Source organism: Ursus maritimus, unplaced genomic scaffold (genome assembly GCF_017311325.1).
Source record: "Ursus maritimus isolate PB19 unplaced genomic scaffold, ASM1731132v1 scaffold_13, whole genome shotgun sequence".
Lineage (NCBI taxonomy): Eukaryota > Metazoa > Chordata > Mammalia > Carnivora > Ursidae > Ursus > Ursus maritimus.
Window position 1 is genome coordinate 55,925,308 of NW_024423675.1, and position 23,455 is coordinate 55,948,762.

General features: G+C 40.2%; 1 protein-coding gene across 1 annotated transcript in view; it reads left to right on the forward strand.

The window, feature by feature from the left end:
- ESR1 (estrogen receptor 1) overlaps positions 1-23,455 on the forward strand; it is a 263,070-nt gene that overhangs the window by 49,149 nt on the left and 190,466 nt on the right. The window contains exon 4 of the mRNA XM_040627968.1: positions 14,943-15,059. Coding sequence (XP_040483902.1) covers positions 14,943-15,059 — 117 coding nt within the window. The remainder of the gene's footprint in view (positions 1-14,942; positions 15,060-23,455) is intronic.

Consider the following 23,455-nt stretch of genomic DNA (forward strand, 5'->3'; position numbering starts at 1 on the left):
TGCTGGAGCTTCTTTATCCAAATGAATTTTAGTTTTGGCAGCCATTCTCTTTTAAAGCTCTTCATTTTCACCTCCTTGAGAAGGGAGCTCTTTTAAAATACTGCTACTACCACTAGATCAGTCCCTTTGCTCTTGTAGAGTTTGCATGTGGCGAAAGCTGTCAGAGCCAAGGAACCACTGACACAGACAAGGAAAAGAAAGTTGGGTGGGACTGAGGAGCGACAGAGGATCACGGGATGTGCAGTCTGGCAGCTTCCGTGGGCCCTGCCCTTACCACGTGGAAAGGCTGCTTTGCCTGAGGAGAGGCAGTGGCTGATTGGGAAGTAGAGACTGCACAGTGAATCACAACCGACTGGATTTTGAGGGAGAGGAAGGGGATGATTCTGAGATGTTGAGTCAGGATGTGCAAATTTATTTTTTATTTTTTATTATTATTATTTTTTAATGATGCATTTGGACAACTGAGCAAAAGACTGGGAGTTGAATTTGAGATGCGTCCTGTCCCACTACACTGCTTCTTGATCCATTCTTGTTTGTTTTTAGTATCTTATCTGTGAATTAATACATTACTTTCAGTTGCTGCATTATTCCCCTTAAGGAGTTTAGCTTTGTATTTTAAGTAGAAACTAGACTCACACCTGGTCTGGTGCGTTCCGTTTAGGACGGCCCTTTTGCTTTAAACTATAACTGGATTAGGGATTGCTGTGATTTATAGTTCATGGTATGAAGTCATTTAAGTACTTAATAGTATATTTAAAGTGAAAGGAATAGAAATTAAAGACTGAATCATTTACCAAGAAATAACAGGTCAGGTTGATTCATTTTTGCAACACTTAGTAAAGAGATTTGTTCCTTTCTTCAAAATCGGCTTTGTTTCCGTCACCAATTAAGTGGAGTGAACTATTATAAAAACGCATATGAGTCAGGCTACAGTAGCATTTTTCCAAGAAAAGCTTTACAAGAGCAGTCATTTTGGGGCTATCTGCTTTGTACCTGCTGATACGGCAGGAGATCCAGAAGGGGTCAGAAAAACAAGTCTTCATGTTCATTAACCTTCTACTTTTTTCTTCTTTCATCCATTTTTTTTCAACTTCCATGACTTATGATGCACAAAATATCATGACTGTTCTTTACTCTTAGTGTATTTTTCGCATTTTTAATCCAGGTCATAGTTTGTCACAATTTATAAAAGACCGCTAATAAAAATGATTTTCACGTGAGAATTTGCTATACAATTATAAATTGCCATAAAAATACTAGTTATCATTATCATGGCTTATCAGCTATGTCATTTTAGCAAAATTATTTCATGTATTAGGTAGATCTTCTGGTTTCAAGTGACCAAAATCAAATTCAAACTAGCTTTGGGGTGGAGGGCAAAGAGTAAGTTTTGGTGGAAGGCTACTTGAGTGTCTTGGTTAACTGCAGTCGTGGTAGAGGTACAGCCAGACCTTGGTGACCGTGGGCCCAGGGACTCAGAGCCCGTCAGAACCCCAGCCTTGCCTCTGCTCCTCTCTCTGTGCCAGCTTCACGCTCTCTGGAAACTTGTGTGTTTTCCCTAAGAAGGGAAGCAGGGCTGGCGACAGCCGCCAAGCCTCACATCTTGTGACGTTCTTCCATTTAGAAGATACTAGCAGAAGGGCTCTGATGGGCTCACCTTTGGTCAGGGACCCATCGCTGTACCAACTGGCTGCTGTTGTGGGACAGAGTCACATTTCACAGGTGATCCTGGGAGCTTACCTTGAGTTAGGCGGCTGTTCCAGAGAAAAGGATAGCATTGTGTGCCAGACACCCCTATCGGTGTCTGTCATACCTGATGTCTCTGAACTTCCATTTCCTCAGTTATAAATGGCACAGTGATTTCTATGTTGTTGGGCTGATACAGTGGTGAAAGATTATGCTCAACCTGTAAAGAGTCATCATCATTCTTACCTCCCACTGGCTCTATCGAGTTTCCTCTAGGGTAGCTTTCTACTCTGAGGCTGAGTAGAGCAAATACCTTAACATTTCATTATTTTGCTTCTAAATCAATCTTTACCTTACTTCTTAAACATACATTTCTTTCTTATAGCTAGCAACTGAAAATTAGTTAACATTTCCACTACAAAACCAAAGGAAGAGAGTCAGGGATTTGAAAACTTCTCTGTGGATGTCTACCTCTTACCTGTTCATCTTTATCTTATCTAGAATGTTGGGGCGCGCCTGGGTGGCTCAGTTGGGCATCCGACTCTTGATTTTGGCTCAGGTTGTGATCTTAGGGTCGTGCACTGAAGCCCTGCATCAGGCTCTGTACTCAGAGGGGAGTCTGCTTTTCTCCCTCTCCCCTCCCCCCCCGCCTCTGCTTGTGTGTGCACTCTCTCTCTCTCTCTAAAAGAAATAGATAAATCTTTGAGGAAAAAAAGAAGAACGTCAAGCTGGAGTGCCTGGGTGGCTCAGTTGGTTGAATGTCTGACTGTTGATTTCAGCTCAGGGTCTTGATCTCAGAGTCGTGAGTCGAAGCCCCTTGTTGGGGCTACTGAAAAAAAAAAAAGAATGTTCAGCTTTGGAGAGCACAGACAGTGTATCCTTGGGTCTCTCAAAATATCAAGTACAGGTATTCTTCGTTTTCCTGAAAGTTCATGTTAGGCCACTTTACCTTTATGAAAGACCTACATTAGTAATGACTTTTATTGTAAAAGCAAAATCCTCTTCAGATTTTTTTCAGTTAGCAAAAGCAGGTACTAATGTAGGTCTTCCATAAAAGCCATGTGGCCTTAATGCAAACTTTTGGAAAGCGGGGGACACTCTTTGCTTTACAACATTTTGTCTTATAAAGGGTTTCATAGGAATGTTCTACTTTTGGAAGGGGAGGGGCAGAAACCTGTATATAGCTTCTTGCATATAGCAGAGACTCGAAATTGCTTGAATGAATGAATGAACTTTTTTTCTGCTACATCACTTCTTTTTGTAAAAATTTTTATCTAGTCTTCCCTTACTTAAAATATCCTTAAAAAAAGAACAAATACAGTGCTTAACTTGCATTGTACAGAATTAGAGGCAAATACTTTTTAAATTAAAACTTGTTGGATGTATAGATTATTGGGATAGACTTTATCTTATGGTTGGGTGAGTTTAAATAGACTGTTTTAAATCTTGCCATGTCTTTGATAGTGACACCAAAGAATATAATCTCTTTCTATGAAAACATTCCCAAAGAGTGGGCTGTGCTTCCAAATTAGCCTAGAATTTTTTAGTAAATTAGAAAAAAAAAACTTCATAATAACCTTTATAATTGCCACTTCAAAATGGGAGTTTGGAGTGACACCAAATTATTAATCAGTAGAGAAGAGTAGATTTCAAAAAGGTAATTATACCAAATTTAACACCTCTTGAAATGTATTCTGTTAAATAAATATAGTCCCTCTTCCCTGTTCTTATTTGTAAGCAATGAGGATAATTCAGGTACCTTGAATCAGAAATCAGAGTACGATTGGCTTAATAGTTTGGGGCTTACTTCTGGCTATATATGACTTTTGCCCTTTCTCTTCTTGGACAGGAGAGACAGCCACATTCTCTTTAAAGCCCAGAAGTGAATGATTAGTGTAGTTTAGCTCTTCTCGAAGAGGCGTGTTATGACTTCCCCACATTCCTGGACAGTTAGACTGTAATTCTTGGTTGTTTGAAAAGCTGTTTGAATGTATTTTAAGAAGCTTGAATAAATGGCTATTTTTCTTACAGTTTTGCTTGCTTTTCAAGCACTGGAATAGTTTCCAGCTCTGACAGTTAGCCGTGTGCTGACTGGAGTGAATTTTTTTGATATGACGAAGTGTTTTGGATGATTTATGCTTGACTGCATGAATATAGCCTTGCAAGTTATATGGTGTGAATAGAATTGGTTAAAGGTAAAAAGGGATTATTTAACTACTAAGAAAATGATAGGTTATTATGGATTGATTTGAGGGTATTGTCGTTCATCTGGAGATTTACTATCTAATAATAATGATGGCTAACGTTGAGTGAGTACTCACCTTGCACCGGGCTCCTTGTTTTGGGTTTTATATACATCATCTCATTTAATCTTCCATGGAATTCTAGAAAGTTAACTCTATAATTTTCCCATTTTGTAGATGAGGAAACTGAGGCATTTAAGAAGTAAAACCAGTATTCAACCCAACTAGTTGGAGGACAGAACCCGTTGTGTTCTCTTAACTGTTGTGTTCTGTTGTCTCCCTCAAGGGAGGAATCCTTCTGAAAGGGACATTGGGAATGAGGGCTGCCACTGTAGCTGCCTCCTTGTCCCACTAGGTTTAAAGGCAAGAGAGGGGCACAGCGTTGGCTGGGATTAGTCCAGCTTGCCAAGGGGAACGGGGCTGTTACCATGCATGGGCCGAATCCCAGGCCTCTCCCCCGCCCTCCATGCCTCCTTATATCCTACTTGGCAAAGGATAAAGGTTACTGATGACTTCACCCTCTATATGGAGAGGAGACCTTGGTCCCTCCAGGGATAAAGGTTTGGGTCAGAGGAAGGGGTGCCAGGCCCAGCAGGGGCAGGAGGAGGTCCCAGGTACTCAGGATGGCTTTGGGATAGGAGCAGAAACAGACTGGAGCCTCTGCCTGTGGCTTGGGTATCTGCTACTCATTCTTTGCTGGAGTATCTGCAGGTTGAAAAACACAGCTCACGCTTAGGCCTTTTCCTATTCTTTATAAAAGAAATGTGGTCATTTTCCCTTGCTTAATAAGGTTCTGGTGGTTAAGTTTGTTACTTTGTCCAGGGGGTTGTAAAGTAGAGAGAAATAACTGCTGGATGGGTGGTAGCAGAACCAGAAAAGGAATGAAAATTTTAATGCCAGGCTGGTTTTGGTTAGAAATTTTTAAAATGCTTTTTTAAATTATTATTTTGCTTATTATTAAAAAAAAAACTATGAATGCACATGTTAGATGTTAAACAGTACAAGGTGGTACATGATGGAAAGTTAAGGCCTTCCTCTGGTTCCCTACCAAAATCCATACTTTCTTGATAGGTGAGCACTATTAATAGTTTCATCCAAAAATTGCATGCGTATACACGCACATACACTTACACACGTATGTATATTTTGGTTATATAGGTGGCATTATACTCTACACATTATTCTGTGAATAGCTTTTGTCACTGAATAATATATATTGGAGATTTTTTCATATTGGTAGATATAGGTCTCATTTTTTTTAAATGGTTGTATTTTAGTCCATAGTAATACATTCTGTTGGCACAAAGTTTTATGGTTGACCAAGTGTTTACATATATTATCTCTCTGGGCCTCATAGCAGCCACTAAAGGAGGTATCAAAAGGCCCAGAGGAATTGCCTGGTCAACTGGGATCCCATGAAGCCTAGGACTCAAACATGAGTCCAGTGCTCTGAGCATTGTGATGTCCCCCCAGTACCCCCATATTCCTTCCATTTAGTGCAGCAAGCACAGATGGAGATTGGCTGTTCAAAAGTAAAAAAAAAAAATAAAAAAAAAAAAATCACCGATCCAGAACCCTAAGAAGCCAGATGAAAAGGAAGTATGCTCCTCAGGAAGGTGAGAAAAGGCAATAATCAAAATTTAGAACCAGAATGGGCTCTTTTTCCCTTAACTTTTATAGATGAGAGCATGGGGCCAAGAATCCAACAGTTTAGCTTGTTCAGGGCACCCAGGCCATTTTCTTTCTGGAGGCTAGTTCTCAAGGTTGGTAGGAGAGAGGAGACTGTTGACTTTTCCAGGCTGTCTTGTTTTCATTAGCTGGAATGGGGTGTGGACAAGCAGATAGACTGAGAAGTCCGAACACCCTTGAGAAATGAGAAAATTCCTTTCTGAGCATTGTGGAGTGGCTCTTCCGAGAATCTCCGCATAGGGCAGTCTGGCTGCACAGACCTGAGCTGTGTGGACGCACAGGAAGTGTGGATTTAATACATTCCCACACATTTGGTTACTGAGCATCTAACACTCATCTGGATCTTCGCTAAGCTGCAGGGAAACTGTCCCAACCACGAGGACTAGAAAACACATGAGAATATCTATGCTACTTTGGGTTAAATTTACCATGCAAATAAGGACAAATAAATACAAAACAGGTGTCCTTATGCATAGGTTTAGTTTTATCAAACAACCCTCGCGTAAAGGTTCATGGGCAACACAATGGATGAACCCATTTATTATTTCTACTTGTTGGGAGAAATTGTTATTCAAGCTGAGAATGTAGACTGATCATTATTTCTAAGTCTGACAGACTGTCTTTTGGCTTATTTCCTCGTTTTTGATATGGACTTAAAGATAAAAAGAGAATAACTGAACTCATGTTCAGATATGCTAGAGGAGTCTTTTGACCATTGAAACACAAGCTCCTGCCTCTTCTTTCATGACTTTTATCAGGATACCTAGGAGGAACTTCACTAGGGACTTCATTTTGGAGGGCTCCTGAAGAAGGATGAAACCCCTTATTTAACATTTACATGGCCAGAAGCTTAAAGGACATTCATATTCCACACTATGTCAGATCTGAATAAACACCTTCTTTCCCTTCTCTCTGAAAGCCCTACAGTGTCGGAGTGAGAGGGTGGGACATCGTGCTTCTTAGTGACATGTGGAATCCAGGACAGTAAGCACAATGCAGCTCAGGGTCTCTGAGTTTTGCCCTCTTGCTCTGAGGCCCCTAACCCCCATTCCCCCTCGCTTCCTCAGCTTTGGACAAGAACACTTTGAAATAGTTTCTACTGCTTTTGGACAGCAGTGTTTGGACTTTAAATGACTCTAAGTTGGGAGAAATCTTGGGGAACTCTCTGGAAACAGTTGAACAGACCAAAGGAGAAGGGTCCGGTGGTGAGCTGAGTGCTGCCTGGCATTGAACTGATCACACTGGTTGTCACACTGCTCTCTTTTGTATGATGCGTATCTATTGTCCCAGAAGGAGCAATTTCAGAAAGTCCTTTTCTGGGTTGTAGAGCAGCCCTTGTTTATTTGTTGAGCCTTAAGAGGCCTTATTGAAAGTGGTCCATTGTCTCTGGTGTATTACAATGAGATGGTGGTCACTGATTTCATTATGTTTTCCTTTATTGCAGCTGTTGGTTTGATCCTGGGCCAGGTGCTTAAAACAATTGTGGTTTCGCAGATGGTAAGCAAGGCTAGACAAGGAGAGGGACCGTGTCGTTCCCCTGGCCAAAATTTTTAGCAGACTGGGGCCTGACAAGGGCAAATAGAGGATTTCCTCTTCATTTTCATTTAGAAAAAGAAACTTTCCAGGACAGTTATCCTTCCTAGAATTCCTTTAAATATTTTTTCCTTTAAAAATACCCTTAGATGCAAATAATATTTTTATTTCCCTTAAAATATACCAGAATTGACTAGCTGTAAAAATATAATTCGGGCTGCATTATTAAGGCATGCCGTTTTTATTTGCATGCCATGACATACAGATGTGGTTGTGAAATAGTTCAAATCATGGCACATTGAATGTCCTCACTGGATTTTTAGGAATGCGTTCACTGAGACAGCCAAATTCTATTTCATTTTGTTTGGCTCATTGCACTGGCTGTAAATCAGAGAATATTCACTTTAATATCTGAGTCAAAATTTATTTCCAAACATAATACTGCAGTTGTTCTTTTACAGAAGTAAATTTCTTATTTATTTCCCTAATACCTTGCCTTCTACTCTCTCTTTCTCTCTTTTATGTTGGAATGTGCTGAAAAGTCTTTCAGGGAGATTTTGATAAAATACGCTATAATCCACTGAAGAATATATTTCATGTGGTTAATCTCTCATATCTTTAACTTTGGGAGTCTTAGGAATCACAGGTTCTGGAAATAATTTCATTGCTGCTTCTGAAATGCCCTCCTGATGTTATAAGATTGTAATTACATTAGGGAGAAGCATTTTGATTATAAAGTATAACAGTGTTTAGACATCTGGCTAGGTGTAGGTATTGAGTTCTTTTCCATGTCACCAGCCCCGTGGTGGTATTCCTGGAGTAACAGGACTTGTGAACGAGGCAGACCCAGGCCTTTGATCATGGACCTGCCTCTAGTAACCAAGTGACCTTGAGTAAGTTAGTCAGTCTCTTGGGTTCTCGGTTTCTGCTTCAATAACATGGGAGTTACAGTGACCTGACCTATCAGTTGTGATGTTTAGATGAGAAAAAGAGCTAAGGTCACCTGGCACAGTGCCTGGTCTGTGGCGAGCACATGGCCAATACTGCTGACCAGCCCTCGGGCTCAAGGGCATTTTTTTAGAGGGAAATCTGAACAGGCCAACTTAAAATTTACACCTTTAATTCTTTTCCTGCCCTACCTCATGGAGATGCTTCTTACGCATCCCACTTCATTTAAAAAAGTTGTGGTAAAATATATATAACATAAAATTTCCCATTTTAATCATTTTTAATTCGGTGGCATTAAGTACATTCACATTGTTGTGCAACTGTCACCACTCTTCATCTCCAGAACTTTTTCATCATCCCAAATGGAAACTCTGTACTCATTGCACAATAAATTCCCCATTTCCCCCTTCCTGCAACTCCTGATAACTCCTGTTCAGTTTTCTGTCTCTATGACTTTGACTCCTCTAGGTACTTCATCTAGGTGGACTCATACGATATTTGCTCTTTTGGGTCTGACTTATTTCACTTAGCATGTCTTCAAGGTTCATCCATGGTTGTAGCATGTATCCAAATTTTATTTCTTTTGAATGCTGACTAAAACTCCATTTTATGTATCTACCATATTTTTTATGTATTTTCTGCCGATGGACATTTGGGTTGTTTCCAGCTGTTGGCTATTGTGAAGAATGCTGTTGCGAACATGGGTATATCGATATCTGTTTGACTCTGCTTTCACTTTTTTTTGAGCATATACCCAGAAGTGGAGTTTCTGGATCATATGATCCAACTTCATTTTGACATGCCTCCCAAGCTTCAGTACTGCATTTATAATAATAGTTTGTTGGGTAGTTGCTCGTTGGTGTGCTACTGAAATCTCAAATGCAACATGTTTCAGATTATTCCACATCTCTTCGTCCCACCCCACTCCCAAATCAGATCCTCTTTTTGACTAATGATAAGAATAATTTTTGAGTCATCCTGGCGCAAGCCACCAGAATCTTTGACCTCCTTCTCCTCCTGTTCCTCCTCCTCTAGCCCTAAGAATTTGGCAAAGCTAGTTTAAGCTTTTTTACCTCTTCTCTCTGCCTTGTCTTCTCTACTACTCAGAGATGATTAATGCATATTTTGGTATTTTTTTCCCCTTGGCATTACCTTGAACATTTTTAATCCTTCATTTTCTAATGAAAATCATATATTTTGAACTCTCATTTCCACAACAGATTCTCTTAGGACCAAGTTTTGCTCTTGTGGACCTGAGTTTTGGGGTCCTGGGAATGGCAGCCATTGCTTTGTTTGGGGTCCTGGGTATGGCAGCCATCTTCTCAGTCATTACTTCCCTTATAGAACTCCAACCCGCCCCCTCAAAAGGCCTGTGCTCCAGATGGGATTGAGGTGGGGGCAACACAGAGCTCTAGCAACTCCATTTTGTTCAGGTAACAAATACTTGTTGAGCTCCACTGTGTGCCTGAGAATGTGCTGGGCACAGGATAAATGGCGATAAATGAGACGGATATAGTCCATCCCTTGTCAAGCCTGTAGTCACCTGGGGATTGTGACAAGCAATTGAAGTCCAGTGTAGTAAGCACCATGACAGGACAAGCGCTAGGCATCATTGGAGGGACAGAAAGGAACCCCATCTTGACTGACACACCTGAAAGATTAATGGGAGTCAGTTGGGCTAAGAGTAGGGGAAGTGTGTTCCTACAAGAAAGAATGGTGTGTGCAGTCCTGGGGGTAAGAAGAAGAAGGGTATGTTAGAACAAGACATGGTTAGAACTTAGAGAGTGGTAAGAGATAAGGCCAGGAAAGGAGGTAGGGGCTGATTGGGAACAGCTTGGTAAGCTGTTTTAAGGCATTTAGTTTTTATCTTTAGAGCTTTGAGGAACATCAGAATATTAAAGCAGGATAGTGGCATGGTGGTGTATGATTTTAGAAGAATCACCTGGCAACACAATGGGGAATGGTTGGCAGGGGAAGGGTGGAGGCAGGGGGTGGCTTAGTGGGCCGCTGTGATAATCCGGGCTGGAGATGGTATGAGTTATGGTAGGGATGGTGGGCCCAGGGAAAAATTGATTTTGTTTTGAAGAAGAATTTAAAAATAATTGATTTGATCAGTATGTGCATGTGTGTGAGGGTTCGAGTGAGGAAGAGGGTAGAGAGTCTTGCAATAACACCAGGTCTCAGGCTTTGTGGTGTAATAAAAAGGAAGAGACTGATGAGGAAAGATGACCATCAGTTGCTGGGACACATCCATCTTGAAGAGGCTATGAAAAAGTCAAGTCTAAATGGATGGTGGGCAGGTAGGTATATGGGTGTGAAGTTCGGCAAAAGAGATTTGGTCTGAGGTGACTGCCGGAGTGTGCTGAGGGAAAAGTGTGGCAAAAGGAAAGATACCCAATGTTATGTTTCTCTCAGGATATTGCTTGTTTTATTTTTTTTCAGCTTTATTGAAGCATAATTGACAAAATTATAAGATATTTAAAGTGTTCATTGTGATGATTTGATATACCTATATTTTGTGAAAGAATTTCCTCCACTGAGTTAGTTAACACATCCATTACCTCATGTATTTACTTTTTTGTGGTGAGAACATTTAAGTTCTACTTTTTTTTTTAATTTATTATTATTTTTTTTATGATATGTTAGTCACCATACAGTACAGTCATTAGTCTTTGATGTAGTGTTCCATGATTCATTGTTTGCGTATAGCATCCAGTACTCCATGCAATACGTGCCCTCCTTAATACCCATCACTGGCCTAGCCCAGTCCCCTACCCCCTTTCCCCTCTGAAACCCTCAGTTTGTTTCCCAGAGTCCATAGTCCACTTTCTGAGCAGATTTCAGTGACACAAGTGTGATCACCTGTAGTCACCATGTTATACATCAGATCCTTAGACCTTATTAGTCTTAAGACTCCACATAAGTGACACCATGCAGTATTTATCTTTCTCTGTCTGGCTTATTTTACTTAACATAATGCCCTCCAGGTTTATCCATGTTGTCACAAATGATAGGATTTCTTTTTTTTTTAAGGCTGAATAATATTCCAATATATTTATATAAATATGTAAATTATTTCTTTTTTCATCTATCTGTCAACGGACATTTAGGTTGTTTCCATACCTTGGCGATTCTGAATAATGAATGCTGCTATGAACATGGTAGTACAGATATCTCTTTGAGTTAATGATTTTGTTTTCTTTGGGTAAATACCCAGTAGGGGAAATATTGGATCATAGGGTAGCTCTATTTTTAATTTTTTGAGGAACCGCCATTCTGTTTTCCACAGCGCTGCACCAGTTTGTGTTCCCGCCAAACAGTGCGTGAGGGCTTCCTTTTCTCCGAGTCCTCACCTGCTTGTTTCCATTTGGTCTGTTTTATATTTCTCTGGAATCTCTGACTATGGGTCATTGCTTATTTGTGTAACTAGCAAGCGTCATCTTTCTGTGTGTTGTAACAATGCAAAAACAACTGCTACTGACAGAGGGTAAAATAGGAAGAAAAGGAGAAACAAAAAGGCAAGAGAAAGAATCCCAGAGACCTGTGGGGAAAGCTGTATGTGAGCCCATCTGCTGGCCCAGGAGCTGTGGGTTGGCCTGGTGGTTCTTGCTCCTCACGCTTTCTGCTTAGGTTTCATTCGTTTCTTCTTCTGTCTACTCCCAGTTATTCAGAGCCCACATTAGTCCAAAGGCGTTATTTTTTATTTTTTGGTGGGCAACAAAATAGTGATCATTTCTCCAAAACGTCACCTGAGCCTCACATCTTGGCTTTGGCCTTTTGCACTTCATCTGGGCCTGGGTACAAGGCACGTTGGGGCTGGTCTGGTCACAGGTACATGGAGTTCTTCAGTGTCCTCAGTGAAAACACTGTTTCATTCTTACAGTTGGTGTGAGGTGTTTTTTGTTTTTTTTTTTTAATTAGCTCTACTTCGATGGGATATGATTTTTTACAAGCATTGTTTTTACAAGAACAAATAATAAAGTTTAAAGTGAAGTTTCTTCTTAAGGAAACTAACTTTTTAATTGCTTCCCTTGCTTTCATAACACACTTTTACTGGGGCACCTGGGTGGCTCAGTTGGTTAAGAATCTGACTCTTGATCTCAGCTCAGGTCTTGATCTCAGGGTCCTGAGTTTGAGCCCTGCCCAGTGTGGAGCGTACTTAAAAAAAAAATAACACACCTTTACAAAATTATTATACTCAAAGAACAAAAACCTACCTTGCTGTTTTCCTTCTCTGATGTCAGCTGAAGACTTATAAAAAGTTGTTAATGATGTTTAGTTAAGGTACTAAGCTTACAGGTCGTATATCAAATATGTATCTATTCATTTTTTTCTCGTTGCCAATTTACCAATTCTAAATTTTAGTGTAGTTGGAGCAGGAGAAAATTCGCTTTGTCACCAAGAGTTTGCATTACAAATATGATTCTGCTATGCATCTATTTTCTTTCTGATTAAGGGATGAATGCAGTTGCACAAATCCAGTGTATTTTATCTGTTAAACATGTTAGTTCAGGAATTTCACTTGGTTCTATAAAGATACACATCTACAATGATGGCCAATGCAAACAGAACATTTCACCAATTGGCCTCTGATCCAATTCAGTTCTCCCATCTTCTGGCTTGCAAAACAAATGGTTTTTGAGGAAAGTGAATCAAAGTTAATTTTTGGTTCAAATGGTTATTGACTGTTTTCTTCTGAGACTTAATATAGACTCATTTTTTTAGAGTTAAAATAAATCAGCATGTACGGTATAAACATCATAGGAGACCAAACGCTGACAGTCTCTTTGAGGTGTCAGAAGATGGCAACTTTTGCTTAAAGTTAACATCTGCCCAGGTAAATTTTGTTTCTGGTTCTATGATTTCCTCAGCTTGTCCCCGTTAATAAGTTCTAAACATAAAAATTGTGCCTGGGTATTTGAGGCAGTGTGTGGTCTCTTACTAAAGTGGTCCGTTTACAATTTTGCTCGCTAGTTTGCTGGTTCCTATTATGCAGAAGAGGAATGCACGTGTTAATTTGATCCAAAGCCTGTTTATATAGTACTTTTTATAATGTATATCTAAAGATAGAGAAACAAGTTTTACGAGACCAACATTTCTTGTTAAGGCCCCGCTCCACCCTGTTCTAATTGAGATTGACCCTTAAGTTGAATAAAGAACAAAGAGTTCTGTAGAGAAAACACTTCAGTACATGTTGCATCTTGCCCTTGGTGAATGGGAAAATAGAGACACAGATTATCTGAATTAGAGGGTGCAATATTGCCTCACTTATTGTTTGAGAACGGGAAACATTTAAAAATAGTCCATGTCATCTCCATAGTCTAAATTCAGGTGTAAGATTTTACACTTATATTAATGGACTTCTTCATAAAAACATGCCAGTTATTTATTAATTTGCGGAGTTTCATATTCTGCACATTAGAAACCAGACTTCTTTTGAGGGATAAAGAAATGGAGGTGACCTCTAAATCTTAGAGCAGAAACTTCTTGTGGGCAGTTGGCTGTGGGTACCTAGAACTCAGAGAAGAGGGTTGGGCCGGGAGTACAAATCTATAAGTCATCGGAGTTTATGACCGCGGAAACCGGAGCCATGGAGTAAATTCTCTTGTGGGAAAATTTGGAGTCCTAAGAAGGGCCTGACACTGAATCCTGTGCTGCTGCTCCAGCTTAATGTTGGATGGAGGGAATCTGCAAATAACACTGGGAAGCCACAGCCCGAGGGGTGGAAGGAACACGGGGGAGTTCTGCATTATGGAAGCCAAGGGAAGAGCATGTTTCAAGAAGAAGGGAGGAACTGTCCGACGCTCTGATAGGTCACGTATATGGGGACTGGAAATATCTGTTGAATTCAGCAATAGGAGTCATTTGATAGAAGGATTTAAGCAGCTTTTGTGGGGCAGCTAAGGTAGAAAACAGACATGGGTTGGGCCATGCAGAAGAGGTGAGGATAAAGCAGACCTCAAGTGTGTAGACCTTTCCAAGGAGCTGAGCTGAGAAGGGGTGGGATGTAAGATCAAAGTTTGAGAGTGATGTGAGGTCACGGGAAGGCTCTTTTGTGGGACAGGGTTGCACATGATGAACCTGGAGATGCGGTAAGTAAGTGGTACAACAAGGAGGATCGATAATAAAGTAACAGCAGCAGCAACAGTGTTTATTGGGTTCTCACCACGTCCAGGGCACTGTGGTGGGCCCTTGGCAGGTGTTCTCGCATCGAATTCTTAGAATAGTGCCACATAATGGACGCCATTATTTTCTCCAGGTTAGAGAGGGGTGAGACCTAGAGATGTTAACTACCCCCTCTCAGCGTTCTCCAGCTAGGAAGGAAGGACTGACTTATCGACCTAAGGACTGAACTTTGCTGCCACCCCAGCTCACCACCCTGGACTTGAATTTAGGTGTTTCAGGCTGCATTTAAATACTACCCAAAGATTTTCTAAATTCTATTTGAAGAAAGGCCACTTTGAAACTCTCTGAAAGTTCTAATAGTGTTATTCCGACAAGGATTTTAGCTAATGGTGGGGGTCAAAGAAAAAAAAAGCTTTATTTGCTGAGAAAATGTGTGAGTGTGCCTTTTGCCCCCGAATATAAGCTGTATGAACTGAAGGTGATTTGCCCAAAGGAATCACGAAGCAGTTGGCTGAGGCAAAAATCAAGTCTAGGAGAGTCCGTGTCGTCCCCCCCCTCCCCCCACGGAGAAGGGCTGCAAAGGGATGGCATGCCCAGGTAGCAGCCCAGTCAGGCAAAGTAAGTGATAGCAAAACATCCCCCAAACAGCTGCCCTGTAGATTCTGACTGGCTGTGTTTCCCGAAATAATCTTAATTCTGTCCTCTTGCTTTTCATAGGACATAATGACTACATGTGTCCAGCTACCAACCAGTGCACGATTGATAAGAACAGGAGGAAGAGCTGTCAGGCCTGTCGGCTCCGCAAGTGCTATGAAGTAGGCATGATGAAAGGCGGTAGGTACCTGCCCCCCCAAGGCGCCCACCCGGGAGGGGCGTCTATGCCTGGCCCCCCAGCGCCGGCTATTTCGGTCCCAGCAACCGTGGCAGTGCAGTGTTTTCCCTTCTAATTAGTTGTTTCCTATTCCTATTCCTATTTTTCTTTGCAACAGAAGTATTTTTATAACATATATATATTTTTTAAATAGGAAGTGCCTGGAACTGGGGATTCTAACATGCCATTTTGTTTTATATTTTAGATGTAAATACTTATATTTTAAATCAGAGGTGTGTGGGAGGTGGCGGTGAAAGGAGAGGGAGACTGCTCAGTGAATTATTCTAGAAATATTTTTCAGTGACTGTTTATATTGCTAATGCTAGAAAACGATGTCTGAGAAGAAGCTTTCCCTAAATTGAGACTTGTCAATGTGAGAGCTAAATAGCTAATTTATAATCTTCCAATCTCTTAACATCCCTCAGGGAATTTGAATTTCAATCAAAAGGCGGATTTTCCTTTATTAGTTGAGTCAACCAGCAGCTCCCATAACCTCAGCGTCTGGCATAGGGCTGGGAGCAGTGGAATGACTGTGGAGCACTAACGAATCATGAGGCACTGAGGCTTTGTGCCCGTGTGCCTCCGTCTTTGTGGTAGGGCACGTGCGCGTGTGCATGCGTGTGGCTTTCTGTCCCCTCACCTGTCCGGTTTTCTTTTACGGAAATCCAGTGTCTGGTTCTGAGGGTATTACCTGCTCTATAGATGTGGTTCCCCGATTGTTCTTGTCTTCTTGGGGGTCTAGTCTTGAGGAACACAGATGCCAGTCTTGGGTAGCCTTCAAAATACTGGGAGAGAACAAATAGAAAATGTGTAAAGTCATGGCGCATTCAGTGTTTCAGGAGGATACAAACAGAGGGATAACATAGGATTATGTTAGGTTTCCTGATGACTGTAGTAGGGGAAGAGCTTTCTGAAGGAGACGGGGCTTGAACATGAGTTAAGGAGAAAGAGTTGCAGTGAAAAAGAATGGGGATTGTGCAGGTGGAGGGCAGCTAACCTTTAGCTTGTTAATACTTGGATGAAAGGGGAAGTGGAAGGAAAACCAAGAACCTGGTTGCAAGGAAGCTTACAGTCAAAGACTCCTGAGGTTTGTGGTCACAGATAAGCCTGCCAGGTTGGGATTTTAAATACAGCATTTGGAATAAATTCTCTTGATGAACAGACAAAATGTTGAATTTATGCATTGTGTGAGCTGTGACTATATGTCTTGGATGTCTGAAAAAGCAGCTTTAATTTAAAGGGTAATTAATTCCAAGAATTTAACAGCCACATTCAGAAAATGACACTTGGAGTCGTAAATGGATTAAATATTTAAGGAATTCATCTTTCTTTGTACCATTAGAAAATTAGTCAGGCTTAATTAAACTCACAAAAAGCTTCTTAAGGTAAGTTGAAAAGTGACAGGAATATAACAGCTACATGTAAAAAGTTTAATTTGAACCAGTGGAGTCCAAGTTTAATGTGCTTCTTTGATGACTGCTGGTAGATTAAGCCCAGCCTCTTATGTTCTGTCTGAAAGCTGAAATAATCAACTCGTGAATATGTCCAAAACATTTTTTCCTTTGAGGGTACCCACACCTTGACCCCACTTCATAAAAATAATTCTGTTTTTCCTAATTTATATCCAAATACAGTCTGGCTGCATAAATATAAATTATGCATACTCATTTTTAATCTAACAAAAATTTTAATATGCAAAGGCATAATGAGAGTCTTCCCAGTGTTTTCAGATACAACTCTAGATAATTCGACTACACCTAGGCAGTCTGCATGTGCATGCATATACTTGTACAAGCGTATTTATGACTGAAATATATATCTGTGTTAGTTTGCTGCTGTATTAGTCTGCTTGGCCTGTCATAACAAAGTCTACAGCCTGGGGGGCTTAAACAACAGAAATCAATTTTCTCACAGTTCTGGAGGCTCAAAGTCCAAGATGAAGATGCTGGAAAATCTAGTTTCTGGAAAGACCTCTCTTCCAGACTTTTAGATAACTGCCTTCGCACTGTGTCCTTTTCTCTGGGGGCACGGACATAGAGGGAACATTCTCTGGTGTGTGTCTCTCTTCTTCTTCTTCTTCTTCTTCTTTTTTTTTTTTAAGATTTTATTTATTCATTAGGAAGAGAGAGAGAGAAAGAGAGCGCGTGCGCATGCGCATGAGAAAGTGGGGAGAGGCAGAGGGAGAAGCTGACTCCTGGCTGAGCCAGGAGCCCAGCGTGGGCTCGATCCCAGGACCTGGAGATCATGACCCCAACCAAAGGCAGACAGTCAACTATCTGAGCCACCCAGGCGCCCCATATGTCTCTCTCCTCATAAGGGTGCTGGTGCTGGTGGGATTAGGATCCCACCTTTATGACCTCATTTAACCTTTAATTACTTCCATAAAGGCCTTATCTTCAAATACAGTCACATTGCAGGTTATGGGACTTCAACATAGGAATTTTGGTGGGAAGTAATTAAGTCTATAATGTTTGTTGTTTCAAAATACTATAGATTGAGGGGCTTAAACCATAGAAGTTTATTTTCCCACAGTTCTGGAGACTGGGAAGTCCAAGGTCAGGGTGTCAGCAGGTTTGGTCTCATCTGAGAGTTTTCTCCTTGGTTTATAGATGGTCACTTTCTCACTGCGTCCTCGCATGGCCTTTTTTTCTGTATTCACACATCCTTGGTGTTTTTTCTTCTTCTTATAAGGACACCAGTCCTGTTGGATTAGGGCCCCACCTGTATGACCTCAGTTGATCTTTATCATCTCTTTAAAGACCCTGTGTCCAAATAAAATCACCTTCTAAGGTGCTGGGGTTAGGGCTTCAGCATGAATTTTGGGGGGAATAAAATTCAGGATATACCAGTATCTCATAGAGATTTCTCAGTGGTTATTCAGTATCTGTCTATATATAATAAAAGCATGTGTTTTTCTGGCAGTTTATATATGTGTGTAAGTTTTATTCCAAGCTTTAAAGTTGTAAAATTATAGGCTGTGCAAACATCTCATTTTAATTATATGTATAAAGCATTTTCCATTAAAGCAATGTAATTTATTGTATTTCCTACAACATGGAATGCCACATATAACCTCATGACACCTTGTATAACAACTCCCCAAATCCCACTGAATAAAGACTTAATTTATAATCGGAAGTACAAATATAACTATAAAATTTGAAATTACTTTGTAAAAACAGCTGTGACTAAATAAATCTTTATAACATTTCCTGCTGGTTTCATAAGAATCCAGTTTCTTCACCAGGCTCAACAGCAATTAGAATATCGAATCTCTGCCTATAACCTAAAATGATTAGTTTCAGACAAAAGAGAGAGAACCATATACCTACTCCCTATTTTTATAACAAGGCTGAGTAAATTTACTGAAACGTTCTATCTGAAAGAGTATATGATGTATCTACATGAAGAAATTATTTTGAATCTGTTTCGATGCCTATATTACCCTGAAAATCCCAATATCATTACTAGATTTGGGTCTGAGCCACGGCAGTTCTGTAAGATGACGGATTTAAGATGTGCTTTAGGGAATGCATTTCCCCATCGTAGTGCATGTGCAGGTCTCTCTGCCTCAGCGGCATTTTCCTTCCCATCCTGTCCCTCCCCTTCCGTCTTAGAAGGAGATTCAATGTCTTTTCTTCAGGGAGGCTATGTTAGTTCCCAGTGTTCCACCTTTCAAAGCACTCAGCTCTTCTTGAGTTACCATAATTATTATTGTTAGCTATTCAACAACTGTCCATAAACTCTGTGATGGCAGGGACTCTGTCCTGTTTCCTGAGCTAGCCCTAAGCAAGTCACAAAGTAAGTGTTCAAGACTTTTTTTTTTTTTTTTTGCATGAACTGATGACTTAATTCATTTAAATAGTTATTTGTTTAAAGTATCTTACACGTGAGCTATTATGGAGCAACATGAATAGGACCCAGTCCCTTCCCTCACTGTCCTCTTGGTACAAAGAAGACATTTGCATACGAAGTGGCAGAAAGGTCCAGAAGACAAGTTGAGAGTGGGTTGGAAGATGAAGATAACGAAAGACCAGTGGTCAGTGGAAGTTCCGAGCTTTAGCCAGCCACCCCTGTGTTAGTCCAACCCCAGATATTACTCAGACTCTCCGATTTCCAAGGGGCGTGTGTGTGTGTATACACACACACACACATACACACACACACACACACACACATAAGATTTATTTATTTATTTTAAAGGGGGGTAGGGGCAGATGGAGAGGGAGAGAAATCCTCAAGGAGACTCCCTGCTGAGCACGGAACCTGACATGGGGCTTGATCACAGGATGCTGAGATCATGAACTGAGTTGAAATCAGGAGTGGGCTGCTTAACTGACTGAGCCACCCAGGTGCCCAGGTGTATATTGTTATCAAAGAATCTGCTGTTCTAGTTTGGTTTGGTGGAAAGGGGGAAAGACTTCAGAGATGGGATTCCTGGTCCAAATACTGCTTCTCCTTAGACTTGCTGAGCAATCCTACAGTCACTTTTATGAGCTCCATTATCCTCAGATGTGAAATAGAAAGAGATACTTTCCACTTAACAAGTTTGTCACAAAAATTGGAATTCATAATGTATAAAAGTACTTTATAAATTTAAAGTACCACCAAGTGTTAGCTATTATGTCTTTTCTTTTTTCTTTCTCCCTTCCTCTCTCTCTCTTTTCTTTTTTTGTTGGAAGAAAGAGAATGGTAATTTCATCACTTGTACTGGGTATAAATACCTAATTCCTCTGTGGGGAATAAAAACCTGACTCAGACACATCTGCTTTTTTGTTTTTTTTTCTTTTTGGTGCCACATACTGGATATTGGCTTCACGATGAGTGAGATTTGTTGTGCTTTTCATTTTATGATGTCAGAGATTTACACAAACTTGTTAAAATTCTTTCCTCACAGTAGACTCAGAAGTGTGTTGGTACCAAGGTTTTCGTTTTTCACATGAGGTGGCACACGGGAATTAATTGATTCAGGAAATTAATTGGTAGACATGTACTGCCCATCCTGGTTATGTGTTCTTATAATGCATTAAGAAGAAATTTGAAGGGGGAATAGGAGATACAGGCTTTCAGTTATGGTATGAGTAAGTCATGGAATAAAAGGCACAGCATAAGGAATATAGTCAGTGATATGTCATACCGATGTATGGTGACAGCAGGTATACTTGTAGCATAATTTATAAACTTGACAAATCACTATGCTGTACACCTGAAACTAATGTAACATTGTGTGCCAACTATACTCATATAAAAAAAAGATGAATTTGAAAGAAATATTGACTAGTTTTTATTTTTACAACAGTGCTACAGTTCAATTTTGAGAAATAATCCGAAACAATAAATAAATTAAAAAAATTAATGTTACAATTTTAAAATGAGAAGATAAGATACTAATAATATAGATGGGGAGATGTATGTTATGTGTCCAGAATAACTCAGAAACCCAATGAAGAATTGGAAAGTAAAATATTTCCTTATTGCCTAAGTTGAATATTTATCATTATGAGTGACTATAATTCATTGTACTGAAGGGATAACTTCCAATTCAGAAAATTAGTTTTCCCTTAATCCTACATTGGCTGTCTTTTACCAAAAGTAATCAACTGATTATTTTCTTTTTTAAAGATTTTATTTATTTACTTATTATTTATTTATTTATTTATGAAAGAGAAAGAGAGAGAGCGTGCGTGGGTGAGTGCACCAGTGGGAGCCTGGAAAGGGGCAGAGAGGAAGGGAGAGGTTCAAGCAGAAAGTGCAGAGTGCAGAGCCTAATGAGGGCTCCATCCCATGACCCTGAGATCGATCCTGAGATCCTGACCTGAGCGGAAATCAAGAGTAGGACCCTTAACTGACTGAGCCACCCAGGCGCCCCAGTAATCAACTGATTATTAATATTAATGATGATAAAACCAAATCAATGCATTGAGAATGTAAATGTGAGGTTCTTTCTTGGGACTGTCCAGTAATTCGTGTGAGGATTGTTAAGTGCATGTGATTCTAAGCTTTTTCAGAAGGCAGGATTAGGGGTTCATGTTCAGGATTTGATTTCAGAAAAATGTTAAAAAAAAAGCTAGTTGCTCTTGAACAGAGAGATTCTGGATGTTTTAAACAGCAGCCTGTGTATTTATGCTATTGGAATATTATCTTACTAATTCATATTATGGATATTTATTAAAAATTTCCCCCATATGATTATTTTTCACTTGTAGACAAAGAAATATACTGAGTCCGGTCCTTGAATCATATATAGGATCTTAAAGATTAATGAATCCAATGCTTTGCAACGTTTAAATCCATCATATGCTTCTGCCAGCAATAGCAGATTCTCTGTCTATAAGACAGATGAAAGCTGATTTGGCATAACCTCTCTTCACTCGATATGGTGTTCCTGAGAAACCTTCTAGGAACCCCAGGGTTCTAAGGCACACAGTTTGCAAACCACTGATCTAATCTAATTCCTTCATCTTCTAGATGAGAACACTGAGGCTAGAAAGATTATGTGACTTGCTTAAAGTCTCAGAACTATTTAGCAGAAGAATTGAGCCTAGAATTTCGATTCTAGACTCAGAGTTCTTTTTCCAGCATGCCTCTTCACTGTAAGTACTCCATGCTACCATTCACATTTAACGTGAAGAATAATTGACTAAAAATATTGGTGGCATATAACCAAGTTAATGCGTACGGACAGATACATATACCCCAGAGAGAAGAAATCCAGTGTAAAAGACACCGCCTTTATTCTATTCTAGATGACATGGTGATACTAAGATGTCGGTGATCTGTTGACCTGGGGAGCTAAGGGAATTAGGCTTACCAGGCTCATAGCTAACCTGTGAATAGCTCTCTATTTCCGCTTTAGCAGTGGTGGCAGCAATGGCAGCAGTAGGGGATGTGAAATGTGTCAGGACTAACTCTGAATTTAAAAGAAAAGAGGAAGTAGATAATGACAACATTGAGGTCCATTAATTTAGGATGAATGAGAACAATGAGATGACTGTGAGAATGAGAACTAATGGGAAGTAGTCATTCTGTCGAAACATTGGTAAAAATGAAAGAGATGTCTTGATACATCATGCCCTCAGCTGCCTAATGGGGTAGAGGCGGGTCAGCATCTGTGGCTGTTAGTTCAGCTGGGTGAAGCATGATGGCAGGTGGTCCAGTGCTTCCGTCCTTGTAAGAGCCATGCTACCTTTAGACCTCTTGACATAGACGGAACAACTTTTTTACAGATTTGGCAGAGCATGATGGGATCAACTCAATTGGAAGATTGATACCAAAACTACTTTTGTCAGGGTTACCAATGACCTTGATGTTGCTAAGTCTAACAGTCAGTTATCATTACTTATCTTGACCAATTAGCAGCCTTTGACATAGTTAGTTTTCTCCTCTTTAATCTACTTTTTTTACTTGGCTTCCAGGACAATATACTCTTAAGTTTTCTTCCAGCCCTACTGGTCACTCCTTTTAGGTCTTCTTTGTGTGTTTTTCATCATCTTTACTGACCTCTAAATTTGCAGTGGCTCAGGGTTTAGTCTAGGGACCTCTTCTGTTTTCTATCTGTACTCCTTGTCAGTATCCTCTAGCCCGAGGGCTTTAAATACCATTTATATGCTTAGATTAGTGACCGCATATAATAGGCAATCAATAAATAGTTGTACCATGCATGAATTACTAGAATGAATGAGTAAAATGGAAAGTACATCGTTATAGCTGTAGAGCTCTGTATAGCTTGAGAAGAGATTGAGTTTTTTGTTTGTTTGTTTTTAATTAAGGGAGACTGTCTGCTTGGAACTTAAAACCTGCAGTATAGAAGTTAGCTTTGACTTATAGAGTCAGCAGAACGTCATCAGTGACAAACAACAGTAAGCATCTATTACATATCAGGGAGATCAGCTAGGAGACTGCTGAGATTAGCTGGGTTCACTCATATGTCTGGAAATCAAGCTGGCTCTTTTGGCTAGCGCAGCTGGGGTGAATTCAGTTTTGTTTCACATGTTTCTCATCCTCCAACAGGCACATGCAGGCATATCCTCATGCTAATGGCAAAGGCACAGAGGAGAACAAGCCCCAAATCACAAGCCCATTTCAAGCCTTTGCTTGCATTATCTGATGATATCCAGTGGGCCCAAACAAGTCAAATGTCTGAGTCCTTAAGCTTCTTGGGGTGGGGGTGGGGGGTTCTGAGTTACATGAAAAGGTTGAAAAACTTGGGCCATTTTTGTAAGTTATCACAATCAGAAAGATGAGTTTTTCAGGTTTTGGACTGAAAAATAATTACAGAGTCGTAGAATCTCAGATGTGGAGGGGACCGATGAGTTTATTTACCGTTCTGCCCTCGGTGTAGGAATCCTGCGTGTAGCAT